The 18,183-nt window shown below is 44.6% G+C and overlaps 1 protein-coding gene across 1 annotated transcript in view; it reads left to right on the top strand.

Moving 5' to 3' along the window:
* LOC139416955 (laminin subunit alpha-5-like) overlaps window positions 1-18,183 on the top strand; it is a 250,153-nt gene that overhangs the window by 114,164 nt on the left and 117,806 nt on the right. Inside the window, exons 15-22 of the mRNA XM_071166167.1 lie at window positions 802-936; window positions 1,895-2,032; window positions 7,276-7,428; window positions 7,918-7,970; window positions 8,622-8,727; window positions 10,275-10,374; window positions 10,571-10,727; window positions 14,878-15,016. Coding sequence (XP_071022268.1) covers window positions 802-936; window positions 1,895-2,032; window positions 7,276-7,428; window positions 7,918-7,970; window positions 8,622-8,727; window positions 10,275-10,374; window positions 10,571-10,727; window positions 14,878-15,016 — 981 coding nt within the window. The remainder of the gene's footprint in view (window positions 1-801; window positions 937-1,894; window positions 2,033-7,275; window positions 7,429-7,917; window positions 7,971-8,621; window positions 8,728-10,274; window positions 10,375-10,570; window positions 10,728-14,877; window positions 15,017-18,183) is intronic.

Raw genomic sequence — 18,183 nt, 5'->3', positions numbered from 1 at the left:
TCTACACATACCACACTCATCAACTACACACACCGCATCTACACACACACCAGGCACCACAACTACACATACCAGAAACCACAACTACACACACTACATCAACACACACACCAGACACCACAACTACACACACCAGACACCACAACTACACACACCAGACACCACAACTACATACACTACATCAACACACACACCAGACACCCCAACTACACACACCAGACACCCCAACTACACACATCAGACACCCCAACTACACACACCAGACACCACAACTACACACACCACATCAACACACACACCAGAAACCACAACTACACACACCAGAAACCACAACTACAGACACCAGAAACCACAACTACACAAACACCAGACATCACAACTACAGACACCACAACAACACACACTAGACACCCCAACTACACACACCAGACACCCCAACTACACCCCCGCAACTACACACACTAGACATCCCAACTACACACACCAGACACCCCAACTACACACACCAGACACCCCAACTACACACACCACACACCCCAACTACACACACTAGAAACCCCAACTACACACACTAGAAACCCCAGCTACACACACCAGACACCACAACTACACACAGGTGTCTGAACTCTCTATCAAAACAGTTTGGTGATGTTTGAGACTACAAGGCATTCGTAGACAGAAGACAAATCACCTCTTAAATAACTCATCATTATTTGTCGACCGGTCAGTCTGCTCAGTTGGTGAATAGCGACAGAGCAGAACACGGCCACTATCTAATGTTGTCACTTCCTGTTTACCCAGTGTGCACCTGTGATCCTCGCACCTCCCTGGGCTCCAGCTGCAGTGTGTCGGGTCACTGCCACTGCAGACCCAACTACAGCGGCGCCGCCTGTGACCAGTGTGCTCCTGGTTTCTACGGCTTCCCCAGCTGCACGCGTAAGTTGTCCGAGTTCAGACGACATCTCAAAGCCTGATTGGTTGTTAAAATCAGATTGCTTCAATATCTAAAACTAATTTCTAAATATGTCCAAGGCACTTTCTTAAACAATGGGCGGCCGTTTGCGTTGTATGTGTTTAATACCCTGTCTAATCTGTCATGTGTTTATTACCCTGTCTAATCTGTCATGTGTTTATTACCCTGTCTAATCTGTCTAGTGTTTATTACCCTGTCTAATCTGTCATGTTGTTATGTGTTTATTACCCTGTCTAATCTGTCATGTGTTTATTACCCTGTCCAATTTGTCATGTGTTTATTACCCTGTCTAATCTGTCATGTGTTTATTACCCTGTCTAATCTGTCATGTTGTTATGTGTTTATTACCCTGTCTAATCTGTCATGTTGTTATGTGTTTATTACCCTGTCTAATCTGTCATGTTGTTATGTGTTTATTACCCTGTCTAATCTGTCATGTTGTTATGTGTTTATTACCCTGTCTAATCTGTCATATGTTTATTACCCTGTCTAATCTGTCATGTTATGTGTTTATTACCCTGTCTAATCTGTCATGTTGTTATGTGTTTATTACCCTGTCTAATCTGTCATGTTGTTATGTGTTTATTACCCTGTCTAATCTGTCATGTTGTTATGTGTTTATTACCCTGTCTAATCTGTCATGTTGTTATGTATTTATTACCCTGTCTAATCTGTCATGTGTTTATTACCCTGTCTAATCTGTCATGTTGTTATGTATTTATTACCCTGTCTAATCTGTCATGTTGTTATGTGTTTATTACCCTGTCTAATCTGTCATGTTGTTATGTATTTATTATCCTGTCTAATCTGTCACTAAATTCAAGTCTGAATCTAGCTAAATGCTAGCTGGCTAACTCCCTCTTCTCTCTCCTGTCTCCCCAGCTACTATGCTAATGTGTTAATATCTCTCTCCTCCCTCAGCTTGTCAGTGCTCAGCTGAGGGCTCCAGGTTCAGTAGCTGTGACCAGGTGAGTGGTCAGTGTACCTGTCTACCCAACGTCGTGGGACAGAGGTGTGACACCTGCAGCTCTGGAACCTACGGATTCCCTCTCTGTCAAGGTAGGTGACCTCCTATGGACTTGGTCATTCAGTCAATCAATTAATCAATCAATAGAGCTTTATCATCCCTCAATGACAAATTAATTCAGTCCCTTTGCTCATATAATATAATGTACATTCAATATCCATCTCGATTTCGATCTCAGCCTGTATATAGCCTCCACATTGACTCTGTACCGGTACCCCCTGTATATAGTCTCCACATTGACTCTGTACCGGTACCCCCTGTATATAGCCTCAACATTGACTCTGTACCGGTACCCCCTGTATATAGCCTCCACATTGACTCTGTACCGGTACCCCCTGTATATAGCCTCCACACTGACTCTGTACCAGTACTCCCTGTATATAGCCTCCACATTGACTCTGTACCAGTACCCCTGTATATAGCCTCCACATTGACTCTGTACCAGTACCCCCTGTATATAGCCTCCACATTGACTCTGTACCAGTACCCCCTGTATATAGACTCCACATTGACTCTGTACCGGTACCCCCTGTATATAGCCTCCACATTGACTCTGTACCGGTACCCCCTGTATATAGTCTCCACATTCTCCCTGTATATAGCCTCCACATTGACTCTGTACCAGTACCCCTGTATATAGCCTCCACATTGACTCTGTACCGGTACCCCCTGTATATAGTCTCCACATTGACTCTGTACCGGTATCCCCTGTATATAGCCTCCACATTGACTCTGTACCGGTACCCCCTGTATATAGCCTCCACATTGACTCTGTACCGGTACCTCCTGTATATAGCCTCCACATTAACTCTGTACCGGTACTCCCTGTATATAGTCTCCACATTCTCCCTGTATATAGCCTCCACATTGACTCTGTACCAGTACCCCTGTATATAGCCTCCACATTGACTCTGTACCGGTACCCCCTGTATATAGTCTCCACATTGACTCTGTACCGGTACCCCCTGTATATAGCCTCCACATTGACTCTGTACCGGTACCCCCTGTATATAGCCTCCACATTGACTCTGTACCGGTACCCCCTGTATATAGCCTACACACTGACTCTGTACCAGTACCCCCTTTATGTAGCCTCCACATTGACTCTGTACCAGTACTCCCTGTATATAGCCTCCACATTGACTCTGTACCAGTACCCCTGTATATAGCCTCCACATTGACTCTGTACCAGTACCCCCTGTATATAGCCTCCACATTGACTCTGTACCAGTACCCCCTGTATATAGACTCCACATTGACTCTGTACCGGTACCCCCTGTATATAGCCTCCACATTGACTCTGTACCGGTACCCCCTGTATATAGTCTCCACATTCTCCCTGTATATAGCCTCCACATTGACTCTGTACCAGTACCCCTGTATATAGCCTCCACATTGACTCTGTACCGGTACCCCCTGTATATAGTCTCCACATTGACTCTGTACCGGTACCCCCTGTATATAGCCTCCACATTGACTCTGTACCGGTACCCCCTGTATATAGCCTCCACATTGACTCTGTACCGGCACCCCCTGTATATAGCCTCCACACTGACTCTGTACCAGTACCCCCTGTATGTAGCCTTCACATTGACTCTGTACCAGTACTCCCTGTATATAGCCTCCACATTGACTCTGTACCAGTACCCCTGTATATAGCCTCCACATTGACTCTGTACCAGTACCCCCTGTATATAGCCTCCACATTGACTCTGTACCAGTACCCCCTGTATATAGACTCCACATTGACTCTGTACCGGTACCCCCTGTATATAGCCTCCACATTGACTCTGTACCGGTACCCCCTGTATATAGTCTCCACATTCTCCCTGTATATAGCCTCCACATTGACTCTGTACCAGTACCCCTGTATATAGCCTCCACATTGACTCTGTACCGGTACCCCCTGTATATAGTCTCCACATTGACTCTGTACCGGTACCCCCTGTATATAGCCTCCACATTGACTCTGTACCGGTACCCCCTGTATATAGTCTCCACATTCTCCCTGTATATAGCCTCCACATTGACTCTGTACCAGTACCCCTGTATATAGCCTCCACATTGACTCTGTACCGGTACCCCCTGTATATAGTCTCCACATTGACTCTGTACCGGTACCCCCTGTATATAGCCTCCACATTGACTCTGTACCGGTACCCCCTGTATATAGCCTCCACATTGACTCTGTACCGGTACCCCCTGTATATAGCCTCCACATTGACTCTGTACCGGTACCCCCTGTATATAGCCTCCACATTGACTCTGTACCGGTACCCCCTGTATATAGCCTCCACATTGACTCTGTACCGGTACCCCCTGTATATAGCCTCCACATTGACTCTGTACCGGTACCCCCTGTATATAGCCTCCACATTGACTCTGTACCAGTACTCCCTGTATATAGCCTCCACCTTGACTCTGTACCAGTACCCCCTGTATGTAGCCTTCACATTGACTCTGTACCAGTACTCCCTGTATATAGCCTCCACATTGACTCTGTACCAGTACCCCCTGTATATAGCCTCCACATTGACTCTGTACCGGTACCTCCTGTATATAGCCTCCACATTGACTCTGTACCGGTACCCCCTGTATATAGCCTCCACCTTGACTCTGTACCAGTACCCCCTGTATGTAGCCTTCACATTGACTCTGTACCAGTACTCCCTGTATATAGCCTCCACATTGACTCTGTACCAGTACCCCCTGTATATAGCCTCCACATTGACTCTGTACCAGTACCCCCTGTATATAGCCTCCACATTGACTCGGTACCAGTACCCCCCTGTATATAGTCTCCACATTGACTCTGTACCAGTACCCCCTGTATATAGCCTCCACATTGACTCTGTACCAGTACCCCCTGTATATAGCCTCCACATTGACTCTGTACCAGTACCCCTGTATATAGCCTCCACATTGACTCTGTACCGTAATACCCTGTATATAGCCTCCACCTTGACTCTGTACCAGTACCCCCTGTATGTAGCCTTCACATTGACTCTGTACCAGTACTCCCTGTATATAGCCTCCACATTGACTCTGTACCAGTACCCCCTGTATATAGCCTCCACATTGACTCGGTACCAGTACCCCCCTGTATATAGTCTCCACATTGACTCTGTACCAGTACCCCCTGTATATAGCCTCCACATTGACTCTGTACCAGTACCCCTGTATATAGCCTCCACATTGACTCTGTACCGTAATACCCTGTATATAGCATCCACATTGACTCTGTACCGGTACCCCCTGTATATAGCCTCCACATTGACTCTGTACCGGTACCCCCTGTATATAGCCTCCACATTGACTCTGTACCGTAATACCCTGTATATAGCCTCCACATTGACTCTGTACCGTAATACCCTTTATATAGCCTCCACATTGACTCTGTACCGTAATACCCTTTATATAGCCTCCACATTGACTCTGTACCGTAATACCCTTTATATAGCCTCCACATTGACTCTGTACCGGTACCCCTGTATATAGCCTCCACATTGACTCTGTACCGTAACACCCGGTATATAGCCTCCTCATTGACTCTGTACCGGTACCCCCTGTATATAGCCTCCACATTGACTCTGTACCGGTACCCCCTGTATATAGCCTCCACATTGACTCTGTACCGTAATACCCTTTATATAGCCTCCACATTGACTCTGTACCGTAATACCCTGTATATAGCCTCCACATTGACTCTGTACCGTAATACCCTGTATATAGCCTCCACATTGACTCTGTACCGTAATACCCTTTATATAGCCTCCACATTGACTCTGTACCGTAATACCCTTTATATAGCCTCCACATTGACTCTGTACCGTAATACCCTGTATATAGCCTCCACATTGACTCTGTACCGTAATACCCTGTATATAGCCTCCACATTGACTCTGTACCGTAATACCCTTTATATAGCCTCCACATTGACTCTGTACCGTAATACCCTTTATATAGCCTCCACATTGACTCTGTACCGTAATACCCTTTATATAGCCTCCACATTGACTCTGTACCGGTACCCCTGTATATAGCCTCCACATTGACTCTGTACCGTAACACCCTGTATATAGCCTTCTCATTGACTCTGTACCGGTATCCCCTGTATATAGCCTCCACATTGACTCTGTACCGGTATCCCCTGTATATAGCCTCCACATTGACTCTGTACCGTAATACCCTTTATATAGCCTCCACATTGACTCTGTACCGTAATACCCTGTATATAGCCTCCACATTGACTCTGTACCGTAATACCCTGTATATAGCCTCCACATTGACTCTGTACCGTAATACCCTTTATATAGCCTCCACATTGACTCTGTACCGTAATACCCTTTATATAGCCTCCACATTGACTCTGTACCGTAATACCCTGTATATAGCCTTGTTATTCTATTGTTACTTTTTTATTTATTTCAACTTTATTTAATTTAGTAAATATTTTTGTAACTCTATTCTCTTCCAACAGCATTGTTCAGGGCTTGTAAGGAAGCATTTCACTGTAAGGTTGTTGTTGTATTCAGCGCACGTGACAAATACATTTTGGTTTGATTTGTATCATTGTCCATTGTCCATCTATAAGGAAAGATAAAATAATGACTATCTTACTAAAGTATTTGTTTCCCGTAGTTTACTAAACTATTTGTTTACTGTATTTTACTAAACTATTTGTTTACTGTATTTTACTAAACTATTTGTTTCCTGTATTTTACTAAACTATTTGTTTACTGTATTTTACTAAACTATTTGTTTACTCTATTTTACTAAACTATTTGTTTCCCTTAGTTTACTAAACTATTTGTTTACTGTATTTTACTAAACTATTTGTTTACTGTATTTTACTAAACTATTTGTTTACTGTATTTTACTAAACTATTTGTTTCCTGTATTTTACTAAACTATTTGTTTACTGTATTTTACTAAGCTTTTTGTTTACTGTATTTTACTAAACTATTTGTTTACTGTATTTTACTAAACTATTTGTTTACTGTATTTTACTAAACTATTTGTTTACTGTATTTTACTAAACTATTTGTTTCCTGTATTTTACTAAGCTATTTGTTTCCTGTATTTTACTAAACTATTTATTTACTGTATTTTACTAAACTATTTGTTTACTGTATTTTACTAAACTATTTGTTTCCTGTATTTTACTAAACTATTTGTTTCCTGTATTTTACTAAACTATTTGTTTCCTGTATTTTACTAAACTATTTGTTTACTGTATTTTACCAAGCTTTTTGTTTCTTCCTGTGCTCTGCAGCTGACACATGTAACCCAGCCGGTTCTGTACAGAACGAGGCCCTGCCAACCTTTGGCTCCTGTGAGTGTCTTCTCTATGTGGAGGGAGTGGCCTGTGACAGGTGTAAACCTCTGTTCTGGAACCTGTCACCTGACACCGTCTATGGATGCTCCAGTAAGACACAACTTTACCCTTCAGGGATGGGCAGCTCCAGTCCTCGAGCACCTGATTGGTGTCACACTGTTTCTCCATCCCCAGCAAACACAGCTGATTAATCAAATTGCATTCTAAACTAAAGATCATGATTAGGTGATTATTGGAGTCAGGTGTGTTAGCTGGGTGCTGGGTGCTGGGTGCTGGGGGCTGGGGGCTGGGTGCTGGGGGCTAGGTGCTGGGTGCTAGGTGCTGGGTGCAGGGGGCTGGGTCCTGGGTGCTGGGTTCTGGGTGCTGGGTTCTGGGGGCTGGGTGCTGGGTTCTGGGGGCTGGGTTCTGGGCGCTGGGTGCAAAACTGTGACACCAATCAGGCCCTTCGAGGACTGGAATTGCCCACCCCCTGCTTTAAATGTCATCAAAAGGAGGCATTGTGTTGGTTATTGTGAGGTTTATATTCCTATGACGGCCCAGTAGTGAAATGAATGTTCCATGTGTTCCTCTTTCTCTCAGACTGTGAATGCAACGTTGAAGGGACAATGGGTGGTGTGGCAGAGTGTGCTCAGGTGAGAAGTGGGCTTGTTAATAACAACATGGACGTACAGTACTTTAGCTAATAATATGGTTTAGCAGTAAAGATGGGGTTTTCTCAGTGATTCAATACTCTTTGGAATGGACATATCCAATAACACTGGCTAGCACTACTAGTGTAATAATAATAATAATTAGAATAATAATTAGAATAATAATTAAAAATAATTATTATTATAACAATAGTAACAATAATAATAATACAATAATGATAAAAAATGATTATAATTATAGAAATAATAAAATAATTTAAAAAAGAATAATTATAAAAATAATAATAATAATAAAATAATGATAAAAAATGATAATAATTCTACAAATAATAATTATAATAATAATAATTATAAAATAATTATACAAATAATAATAATTATACAAATATTAATTATAATTATAATAATAATAAAATCATTATAAAAATAATAATAATTATACAAATAATAATTATAATAATAATAATAATAATAATAATTATACAAATAATAATTATAATAATAATAATAATAATGATAATTATACAAATAATAATAATAATTATAATAATAATAATGATAATTATAATAATAATAATAATAATAATAATAATAATAATTGAACAACATCTCCTCTCTGTTTCTGTGTTTCAGAGTAACGGCCAGTGTCCCTGTAAGCCCAATGTTTGCGGTGGCACCTGCTCTGTGTGTAAAGATGGATACTTCAACCTGCAGAGTGACAGCTTCTTCGGCTGTCAAGGTAAGCCTCATGGAACCAGTAGGAACCAGTCGGAACCAGTCGGAACCAGTCCGAATCACCAACCCAACATCTTAACCATTAGATCAAGAGGACATCCTCTTGGTTCCGGGGAAACATTTGGGCTTTTACATGTCTCAAGAAAGGCTACTTCCGTAGAGTGTGATTCCAAATCAAGAGTGTGATTCCAAATCAAGAGTGTGATTCCAAATCAAGAGTGTGATTCCAAATCAAGAGTGTGATTCCAAATCAAGAGTGTGATTCCAAATCAAGAGTGTGATTCCAAATCTCCTCTGCTACAATAACACTGGTCTGTTGTACGAGGAATTAAGTTAAGTGATAAGTTATGTGATAATTGGGTACAGCAGTATGTCATGATCTCTAGATGTGTTGGTGTGTGTGTTGCAGGTTGTACTGCAGTATACCATGATCTCTAGATGTGTTGGTGTGTGTGTTGAGGGTTGTACTGCAGTATACCATGATCTCTAGATGTGTTGGTGTGTGTGTTGAGGGTTGTACTGCAGTATATCATGATCTCTAGATGTGTTGGTGTGTGTGTTGCAGGTTGTACTGCAGTATGTCATGATCTCTAGATGTGTTGGTGTGTGTGTTGCAGGTTGTACTGCAGTATGTCATGATCTCTAGATGTGTTGGTGTGTGTGTTGAGGGTTGTACTGCAGTATATCATGATCTCTAGATGTGTTGGTGTGTGTGTTGAGGGTTGTACTGCAGTATATCATGATCTCTAGATGTGTTGGTGTGTGTGTTGCAGGTTGTACTGCAGTATATCTAGATGTGTTGGTGTGTGTTGCAGGTTGTACTGCAGTATATCTAGATGTGTTGGTGTGTGTGTTGCAGGTTGTACTACAGTATATCTAGATGTGTTGGTGTGTGTGTTGCAGGTTGTACAGCAGTATATCATGATCTCTAGATGTGTTGGTGTGTGTGTTGCAGGTTGTACTGCAGTATATCATGATCTCTAGATGTGTTGGTGTGTGTGTTGCAGGTTGTACTGCAGTATATCTAGATGTGTTGGTGTGTGTGTTGCAGGTTGTACTGCAGTATATCATGATCTCTAGATGTGTTGGTGTGTGTTGCAGGTTGTACTGCAGTATATCTAGATGTGTTGGTGTGTGTTGCAGGTTGTACTGCAGTATACCATGATCTCTAGATGTGTTGGTGTGTGTGTTGAGGGTTGTACTGCAGTATACCATGATCTCTAGATGTGTTGGTGTGTGTTGCAGGTTGTACTGCAGTATACCATGCTCTCTAAATGTGTTGGTGTGTGTGTTGAGGGTTGTACTGCAGTATACCATGATCTCTAGATGTGTTGGTGTGTGTGTTGAGGGTTGTACTGCAGTATATCATGATCTCTAGATGTGTTGGTGTGTGTGTTGCAGGTTGTACTGCAGTATACCATGATCTGTAGATGTGTTGGTGTGTGTGTTGCAGGTTGTACTGCAGTATACCATGATCTCTAGATGTGTTGGTGTGTGTGTTGCAGGTTGTACTGCAGTATATCTAGATGTGTTGGTGTGTGTGTGTTGCAGGTTGTCAGTGCGACATTGGAGGATCAGCGGGACAGTCCTGTGGGGAGAGGAACGGGAGATGTCGCTGCAGACCCAACGTAGAGGGACCCAAGTGTAACAGGTGACTGAAAAACCAGTGTAAAAACATTCACTTTGCATCACACAGACAAAATAAAAACATGCTCCCAAACACTTTTTATTTTCTTCCAGACAGCTGTTTTAACTCAACTCCTTGAGAAACTGTATCCAGCTGAGGACAGAATCTTATTTTAAAGACCGAATTATTTAAACCAGTGTTCCTTCCTCCTTCATCCCAGGCCTCGTCCGGACCACTACTTTCCAGACCTGCACCACCTGAAGTTTGAGATAGAGGAGGGTGCCACGCTGGACGGGAGGCCGGTGCGTTTCGGTTACAACCCCGCGGAATTTGAAAGGTTTAGCTGGAGAGGGTACGCTCAGATGTCCCCAATACAGGTTAGTCTTCTCTAAGCGAGACATGTGCTCTATAGTAATAGATAGTGTGTGTGTATATATAGCCTAAAATACACTCGGTGGCCAGTTTATTAGGTACACCACTCTGTTCACGAAAATGGTTCGCTCCTACAGACAGTAAGTCACGTGGGTCAAACTAGTGACCTACAATGGGTCAAACTAGTGACCTAAGCGACTGAGTATGGTATGATCGTCGGTGCCAGGCATACCGGATCCAGTATCGTAGAAACAGCCGGCCTCCTGGGGAACGAGATCACCAACAATGGACAATTAAAGGTGGAAAAACATTGCCTGGTCCGACAACATCTCGGGTTCCTGTTGCGTCATGCTGATGGCAGAGTCAGGATTTGGCGTAAGCAGTATGAGTCCATGGCCCCCATCCTGCCTGGTGTCAACGGTACAGGCTGGTGGTGTAATGGTGTGGAGAATGTTTCCCTGACACACGTTAGGTCCCTTGATACCAATCGATCACCGTTTGAACGTTTCCTTACAACTTGTAGAATCCCATGCCCCGAAGAATTCAGGCTATTCTGGAGGCAAAGAGGGGTCTGACCCATTACTATATGTACCTAATCAACTGTCCTCTGAGTGTACAGTATAACTCAATGGCTCTACACTCGACCCACACACTGTACTAGATATATGTGTATAGGACTCTGTCCTCCTTCTATTGCCTTAGGTCTCACTCTGGGCATGCAGCTATTGTATGTTAACAAATTATGCATTTTTTTTTGTAGTTGTATAAACAATAGCAGTAACTTAATTCCTAAAGGGATGAATCTAGTCCTTGCTATATAAATCCTTGGTATTATCTTAGTCCTTACTATATAAATCCTTGGTATTATCTTAGTCCTTACTATATAAATCCTTGGTATTATCTTAGTCCTTACTATATAAATCATTGGTATTATCTTAGTCCTTACTATATAAATCCTTGGTATTATCTTAGTCCTTACTATATAAATCCTTGGTATTATCTTAGTCCTTACTATATAAATCCTTGGTATTATCTTAGTCCCTACTATATAAATCCTTGGTATTATCTTAGTCCTTACTATATAAATCCTTGGTATTATCTTAGTCCTTACTATATAAATCCTTGGTATTATCTTAGTCCTTACTATATAAATCCTTGGTATTATCTTAGTCCTTACTATATAAATCCTTGGTATTATCTTAGTCCTTACTATATAAATCCTTGGTATTATCTTAGTCCTTACTATATAAATCCTTGGTATTATCTTAGTCCTTACTATATAAATCCTTGGTATTATCTTAGTCCTTACTATATAAATCCTTGGTATTATCTTAGTGGATCCATGTTATATTGAAGTCTAAGATAATGAAATGTTTACAAGATGTATTATCATTGTTGGCCGAGAATTCATTCTAACCCTGCATGTGACAACCATAATTTATTCTCCTCTGTGAAGAAGATCCAATAGGTCTATGGTTTATCTATAGTATCCCAGCTTGCTTTATGCTTGAGTGAATGATGGCTGAAGCTAGCGTGTTTGCATTGAGGGTCTACTAGTGTGTTTTATTGAGTGGGTGGGTGAGTGGCGTGGGTGGGTGGGTGGGTGGCGGGTGTGCTCGGCATAGAGATGGATAGAGGGCACACTTGGTCCTGTTTTAAAATGGGCAGCGCCATTGAGGGATTTCACCATTTTTAAAGTAGCCAACTGGGCGGGACTTCCTATGGATTAAGGAAGTATCACAGAATTACATCCAGGTCAGCAGAAGGAATTACGCCCCCTACACATCCGTCCTAACTTTGCAGTCTGTTGAGTTACGCCAGATGTCATTCATTTCAATGGGGACCATTCGCAACGGAGTGGCATTTTGCAGGAATTTTTCAAACTCTGCGTCATATTCAGTCCGTCAATAGAACAGGAAGTTATCTAACCACAGTCCGGCCAGAGTGTCAATAGAACAGGAAGTTACCTAACCACAGTCCTGCCAGACTCTGTCAATATAACAGGAAGTTACCTAACCACAGTCCGGCCAGAGTGTCAATAGAACAGGAAGTTACCTAACCACAGTCCTGCCAGACTCTGTCAATAGAACAGGAAGTTACCTAACCACAGTCCGGCCAGAGTCTGTCAATTGAACAGGAAGTTACCTAACCACAGAATGAGGTACTATAAATTAGTACTATTTTAATAGGAATGTTGAATATTATAACATTGGAGGTTAATATTATATGACTGTTGCCTCCCGTTTGAATTCGGAAAAGTTTGATGGTAATGACGTTTGTTTATGATGATAATTATTAGGTGTTGCTTCAGTATCTTCCACCTAGCCTAGCTTTTCGCTAGCTTGCTAACGTTAACTGCTCTGCGTAAGCTAGCTTGCTAACATTAACTGCTCTGCGTAAGCTAGCTTGCTAACATTAACTGCTCTGCGTAAGCTAGCTTGACTTGCAATAAAGTTAGAGATCGTCGTAAGAAGCGGACCAAAGCGCAGCGTGGTGTGAACGCATCATTTTTTTAAATAAAAGAAAACACTGAACACTGAATACAAACTATACAAAACAATAACCGAATGTGACGCTATAATGAGAACTGTGCTGCCACAAGCAACTAACATAGACAATCACCCACAAACAAACAGTGAAACCCAGGCTACCTAAGTATGATTCTCAATCGGAGACAACTAATGACACCTGCCTTTGATTGAGAACCATACTAGGCCGAAACATAGAAATCCCCAAATCATAGAAAAACAAACATAGACTGCCCAACCCAACTCACGCCCTGACCATACTAAATAATGACAAAACAAAGGAAATAAAGGTCAGAACGTGACAGAAACAAATTGAGACAAATGTAACTAAACAAAACATGTTTTATTATCACCTGAAACAATGTTTATTCTGTCTTGAATGAAACTGTAATATTTCCCAAATATCTCCCCAAAATAAATGTGATCTCTGACGAGAGGCAGACTCCCCTCCTTCTTATAAACACTACACTTATCCAACCAGTAGCGGGGCAAGACTGCGTGAAAAGGACGTAGGACAAAATATATTCTGTCCATTTGTGTACACAGCGTTAGCCAGTAAATTACATTTCTGATAAAACATTCTAGCACTGCAGATGGCAGTAGAAAAGAAGCGAGAAGAAATGATCTACTTTAAAATGGAGAGCCCTCAACAGCGCTGCCCATGCTGTCACATAAGCGGTCAATGGCAAAGATAGGATGTTCGCCCTCTTCCCATCTCTGTGGTGCTGGACTGGTTGGCTTTGGCTGCAGTGGTGGTGGTGCTATTGGAATAAAGGAGTGGCCTTCCCTCCCTGCTCTCTCCTGTACCCACCTTCCTTCCTCATCTCCCTTTCCACCCTCATCTCCCTTCCCTCTCTCCTCCTCTCCATCCCTTCGCCTCCTCCATCCTCCCTCCTTCCTCCTCTCCCTCTCCCCTCCCTCCTCTCTCCATCCCTTCTCCTCCTCCATCCTCTCTCCATCTCCCCTCCCTCCTGTCCCCTCCTCTTATCCCTTCTCCCCCTACCCCCTCCCCCTCCCTCCCTCCCTCCCTCCTTCCTCATCTCCCCTTCCACCCTCATCTCCCTTCCCTCTCTCCTCCTCCATCCTTCCTCTACTCCCTCTTCCCTTCCTCCTCTCCCCTCCTCTCCATCCCTTCTCCTCCTCCCTTCCCTCTCTCCTCCTCCCCCCTTTCTCCTTTTCCTTCCCTCCTCTCATCTCCATCCCTTCTCCTCCTCCATCCTCTCTCCATCTCCCCTCCCTCCTGTCCCCTCCTCTTATCCCTTCTCCCCCTACCCCCCTCCCCCTCCCTCCCTCCCTCCCTCATTCCTCATCTCCACTCCCACCCTCATCTCCCTTCCTTCTCTCCTCCTCCATCCTCCCTCCTTCCTCCTCTCCCTCTTCCTTCCCTGCTCTCCCCTCCTCTCCATCCCTTCTCCTCCTCCCTTCCCTCTCCCCTCCCCTCCTCTCCATCCCTTCTCCTCCTCCCTTCCCTATCCCCTCCTCTCCATCCCTTCTCCTCCTCCCTTCCCTTCCCTCTCCCCTCCTCTCCATCCCTTCTCCTCCTCCCTTCCCTCTCCCCTCCTCTCCATCCCCCCTCCTTCCCCCTTCCCCCCCTACCTCTCCATTTCTCTCCATGCCCTCCCGCCAGTCTAAGGTGGTGGTTCAAGTCTCGGTTAGCTCTCCGGACCTGTTTCAAATAGTCTTGCACTATGTGAACCGCGGTGGCCTGGACATGATGGGCAGGGTGTCCATCCTGGAAGATGGGAATAACTCCATGTGTGGCAACTGTAAGTGTCTGACTCGGTGGTATCCTAGGCTTCAACCCAAAATGGCACCCTATTCCCTATTTAGTGCACTACATAGGGAATAGATCATGTGTGATGCAGTCCTAACCCTTCTTCTCCCAGTCCCTCCTTTCTTCTCCTCTCCTCCCTGCTCTTCTTTAACTTCTTCCCTCGCTCTCTTCTCCCCATGGATAGAGAGGCTGGGTGTGAGTGTGACCTGGGTGTGAGTGTGACCTCTAACAGAGGTAGCTGGTGATTAGCTAGTAGTGGCATGCGGAGGCGGGGTCTAGAACTGGCGGTGGCTGCACTTCCTGTCATTGGTCAACGGTTTCTTAGGCACTGGAAACCCTGACCCCCCCCCGAGTCCTCTAACCTCTCATCCTACCACAGGGTCTTTAACGCAGACCTTATTATTTTCTTTACCTCTCTTCCCCCTCCTCTACCCTCTCCTCTTCATCCTCTTCTTCTACCCCTCTCCTCCTCTTCCTCCTCTACACTCTTCCTCCACCGCCTTCATTTTCACCTCTTCCTCCTACCCTCCTCTTCTTGCTCCTCCCTCGTCTTCCACCTCCTAATCCTCTTCTACCCCATCATCCTCTTCATCATCCTCCTCCTCCCCCTCTTCGTCCCTCAGAGCACGGTCAAACTGTCGGTGCACGTGAGTGAGGTGGATGTCTACCTCACGAGGTTCATCCTCAGATATGTAAACTCTGAGGCTGCTGTCTCCAATGGCAAAATAACAGCCTATCAGAAGAGCCGGAAAGGTACGTTTCACAGACCAGCTGATCAGAAATGACCAGACCTGATTACAGCATCTAATTGTTTGTAGAGATGAATTAAAGGACTATGATTGCACTCTTTCTGGATGCTTTTTGAAACTAGTGGACCTAAATGGTAGTTTTCACTCTAAAATGTATATTATCCTCTCTTGGCAAGTAAAGATTTTGCCTTTCACAACATCATGTATTCACTATTGAACCACTCCACATTATTATTCTGTTATTTGATTGGAATTTAATTGAATTCAATTAATTTCTGTATCTCTAACTCACTCCCTCCCCTTCTCTCTCTCTCTCTCTCACTCCCCTTCTCTCTCTCTCTCACTCCCTCTCGTTCTCGTCTGTCTCTAACTCACTCCCTCTCGTTCTCGTCTGTCTCTCTCACTCCCTCTCGTTCTCGTCTGTCTCTCTCACTCCCTCTCGTTCTCGTCTGTCTCTCTCACTCCCTCTCGTTCTCGTCTGTCTCTCTCACTCCCTCTCGTTCTCGTCTGTCTCTCTCTCTCCCTCTCGTTCTCGTCTGTCTCTAACTCACTCCCTCTCGTTCTCGTCTCTCTCTCTCACTCCCTCTCGTTCTCGTCTGTCTCTAACTCTCTCCCTCTCGTTCTCGTCTGTCTCTCTCACTCCCTCTCGTTCTCGTCTGTCTCTAACTCACTCCCTCTCGTTCTCGTCTGTCTCTAACTCTCTCCCTCTCGTTCTCGTCTGTCTCTAACTCACTCCCTCTCGTTCTCGTCTGTCTCTAACTCACTCCCTCTCGTTCTCGTCTGTCTCTAACTCACTCCCTCTCGTTCTCGTCTCTCTCTCTCACTCCCTCTCGTTCTCGTCTGTCTCTCTCTCTCCCTCTCGTTCTCGTCTGTCTCTAACTCACTCCCTCTCGTTCTCGTCTCTCTCTCTCTCACTCCCTCTCGTTCTCGTCTGTCTCTAACTCACTCCCTCTCGTTCTCGTCTGTCTCTCTCACTCCCTCTCGTTCTCGTCTGTCTCTCTCTCTCCCTCTCGTTCTCGTCTGTCTCTAACTCACTCCCTCTCGTTCTCGTCTCTCTCTCTCACTCCCTCTCGTTCTCGTCTGTCTCTCTCACTCCCTCTCGTTCTCGTCTGTCTCTAACTCACTCCCTCTCGTTCTCGTCTGTCTCTCTCACTCCCTCTCGTTCTCGTCTGTCTCTCTCACTCCCTCTCGTTCTCGTCTGTCTCTCTCACTCCCTCTCGTTCTCGTCTGTCTCTAACTCACTCCCTCTCGTTCTCGTCTGTCTCTAACTCACTCCCTCTCGTTCTCGTCTGTCTCTAACTCACTCCCTCTCGTTCTCGTCTGTCTCTAACTCACTCCCTCTCGTTCTCGTCTGTCTCTAACTCACTCCCTCTCGTTCTCGTCTGTCTCTAACTCACTCCCTCTCGTTCTCGTCTGTCTCTAACTCACTCCCTCTCGTTCTCGTCTGTCTCTCTCACTCCCTCTCGTTCTCGTCTGTCTCTCTCACTCCCTCTCGTTCTCGTCTGTCTCTCTCACTCCCTCTCGTTCTCGTCTGTCTCTAACTCACTCCCTCTCGTTCTCGTCTGTCTCTCTCACTCCCTCTCGTTCTCGTCTGTCTCTAACTCACTCCCTCTCGTTCTCGTCTGTCTCTCTCACTCCCTCTCGTTCTCGTCTGTCTCTCTCACTCCCTCTCGTTCTCGTCTGTCTCTAACTCACTCCCTCTCGTTCTCGTCTGTCTCTAACTCACTCCCTCTCGTTCTCGTCTGTCTCTCTCACTCCCTCTCGTTCTCGTCTGTCTCTCTCACTCCCTCTCGTTCTCGTCTGTCTCTAACTCACTCCCTCTCGTTCTCGTCTGTCTCTCTCACTCGCTCTCGTTCTCGTCTGTCTCTCTCACTCCCTCTCGTTCTCGTCTGTCTCTCTCACTCCCTCTCGTTCTCGTCTGTCTCTCTCACTCCCTCTCGTTCTCGTCTGTCTCTAACTCACTCCCTCTCGTTCTCGTCTGTCTCTCTCACTCCCTCTCGTTCTCGTCTGTCTCTCTCACTCCCTCTCGTTCTCGTCTGTCTCTCTCACTCCCTCTCGTTCTCGTCTGTCTCTAACTCACTCCCTCTCGTTCTCGTCTGTCTCTCTCACTCCCTCTCGTTCTCGTCTGTCTCTAACTCACTCCCTCTCGTTCTCGTCTGTCTCTCTCACTCCCTCTCGTTCTCGTCTGTCTCTAACTCACTCCCTCTCGTTCTCGTCTGTCTCTCTCACTCCCTCTCGTTCTCGTCTGTCTCTCTCACTCCCTCTCGTTCTCGTCTGTCTCTAACTCACTCCCTCTCGTTCTCGTCTGTCTCTCTCACTCCCTCTCGTTCTCGTCTGTCTCTAACTCACTCCCTCTCGTTCTCGTCTGTCTCTAACTCACTCCCTCTCGTTCTCGTCTGTCTCTAACTCA

This window comes from Oncorhynchus clarkii, chromosome 9, assembly GCF_045791955.1.
Source record: "Oncorhynchus clarkii lewisi isolate Uvic-CL-2024 chromosome 9, UVic_Ocla_1.0, whole genome shotgun sequence".
NCBI classification, from domain to species: domain Eukaryota; kingdom Metazoa; phylum Chordata; class Actinopteri; order Salmoniformes; family Salmonidae; genus Oncorhynchus; species Oncorhynchus clarkii.
This window is presented reverse-complemented; position numbering and strand designations above follow the sequence as displayed.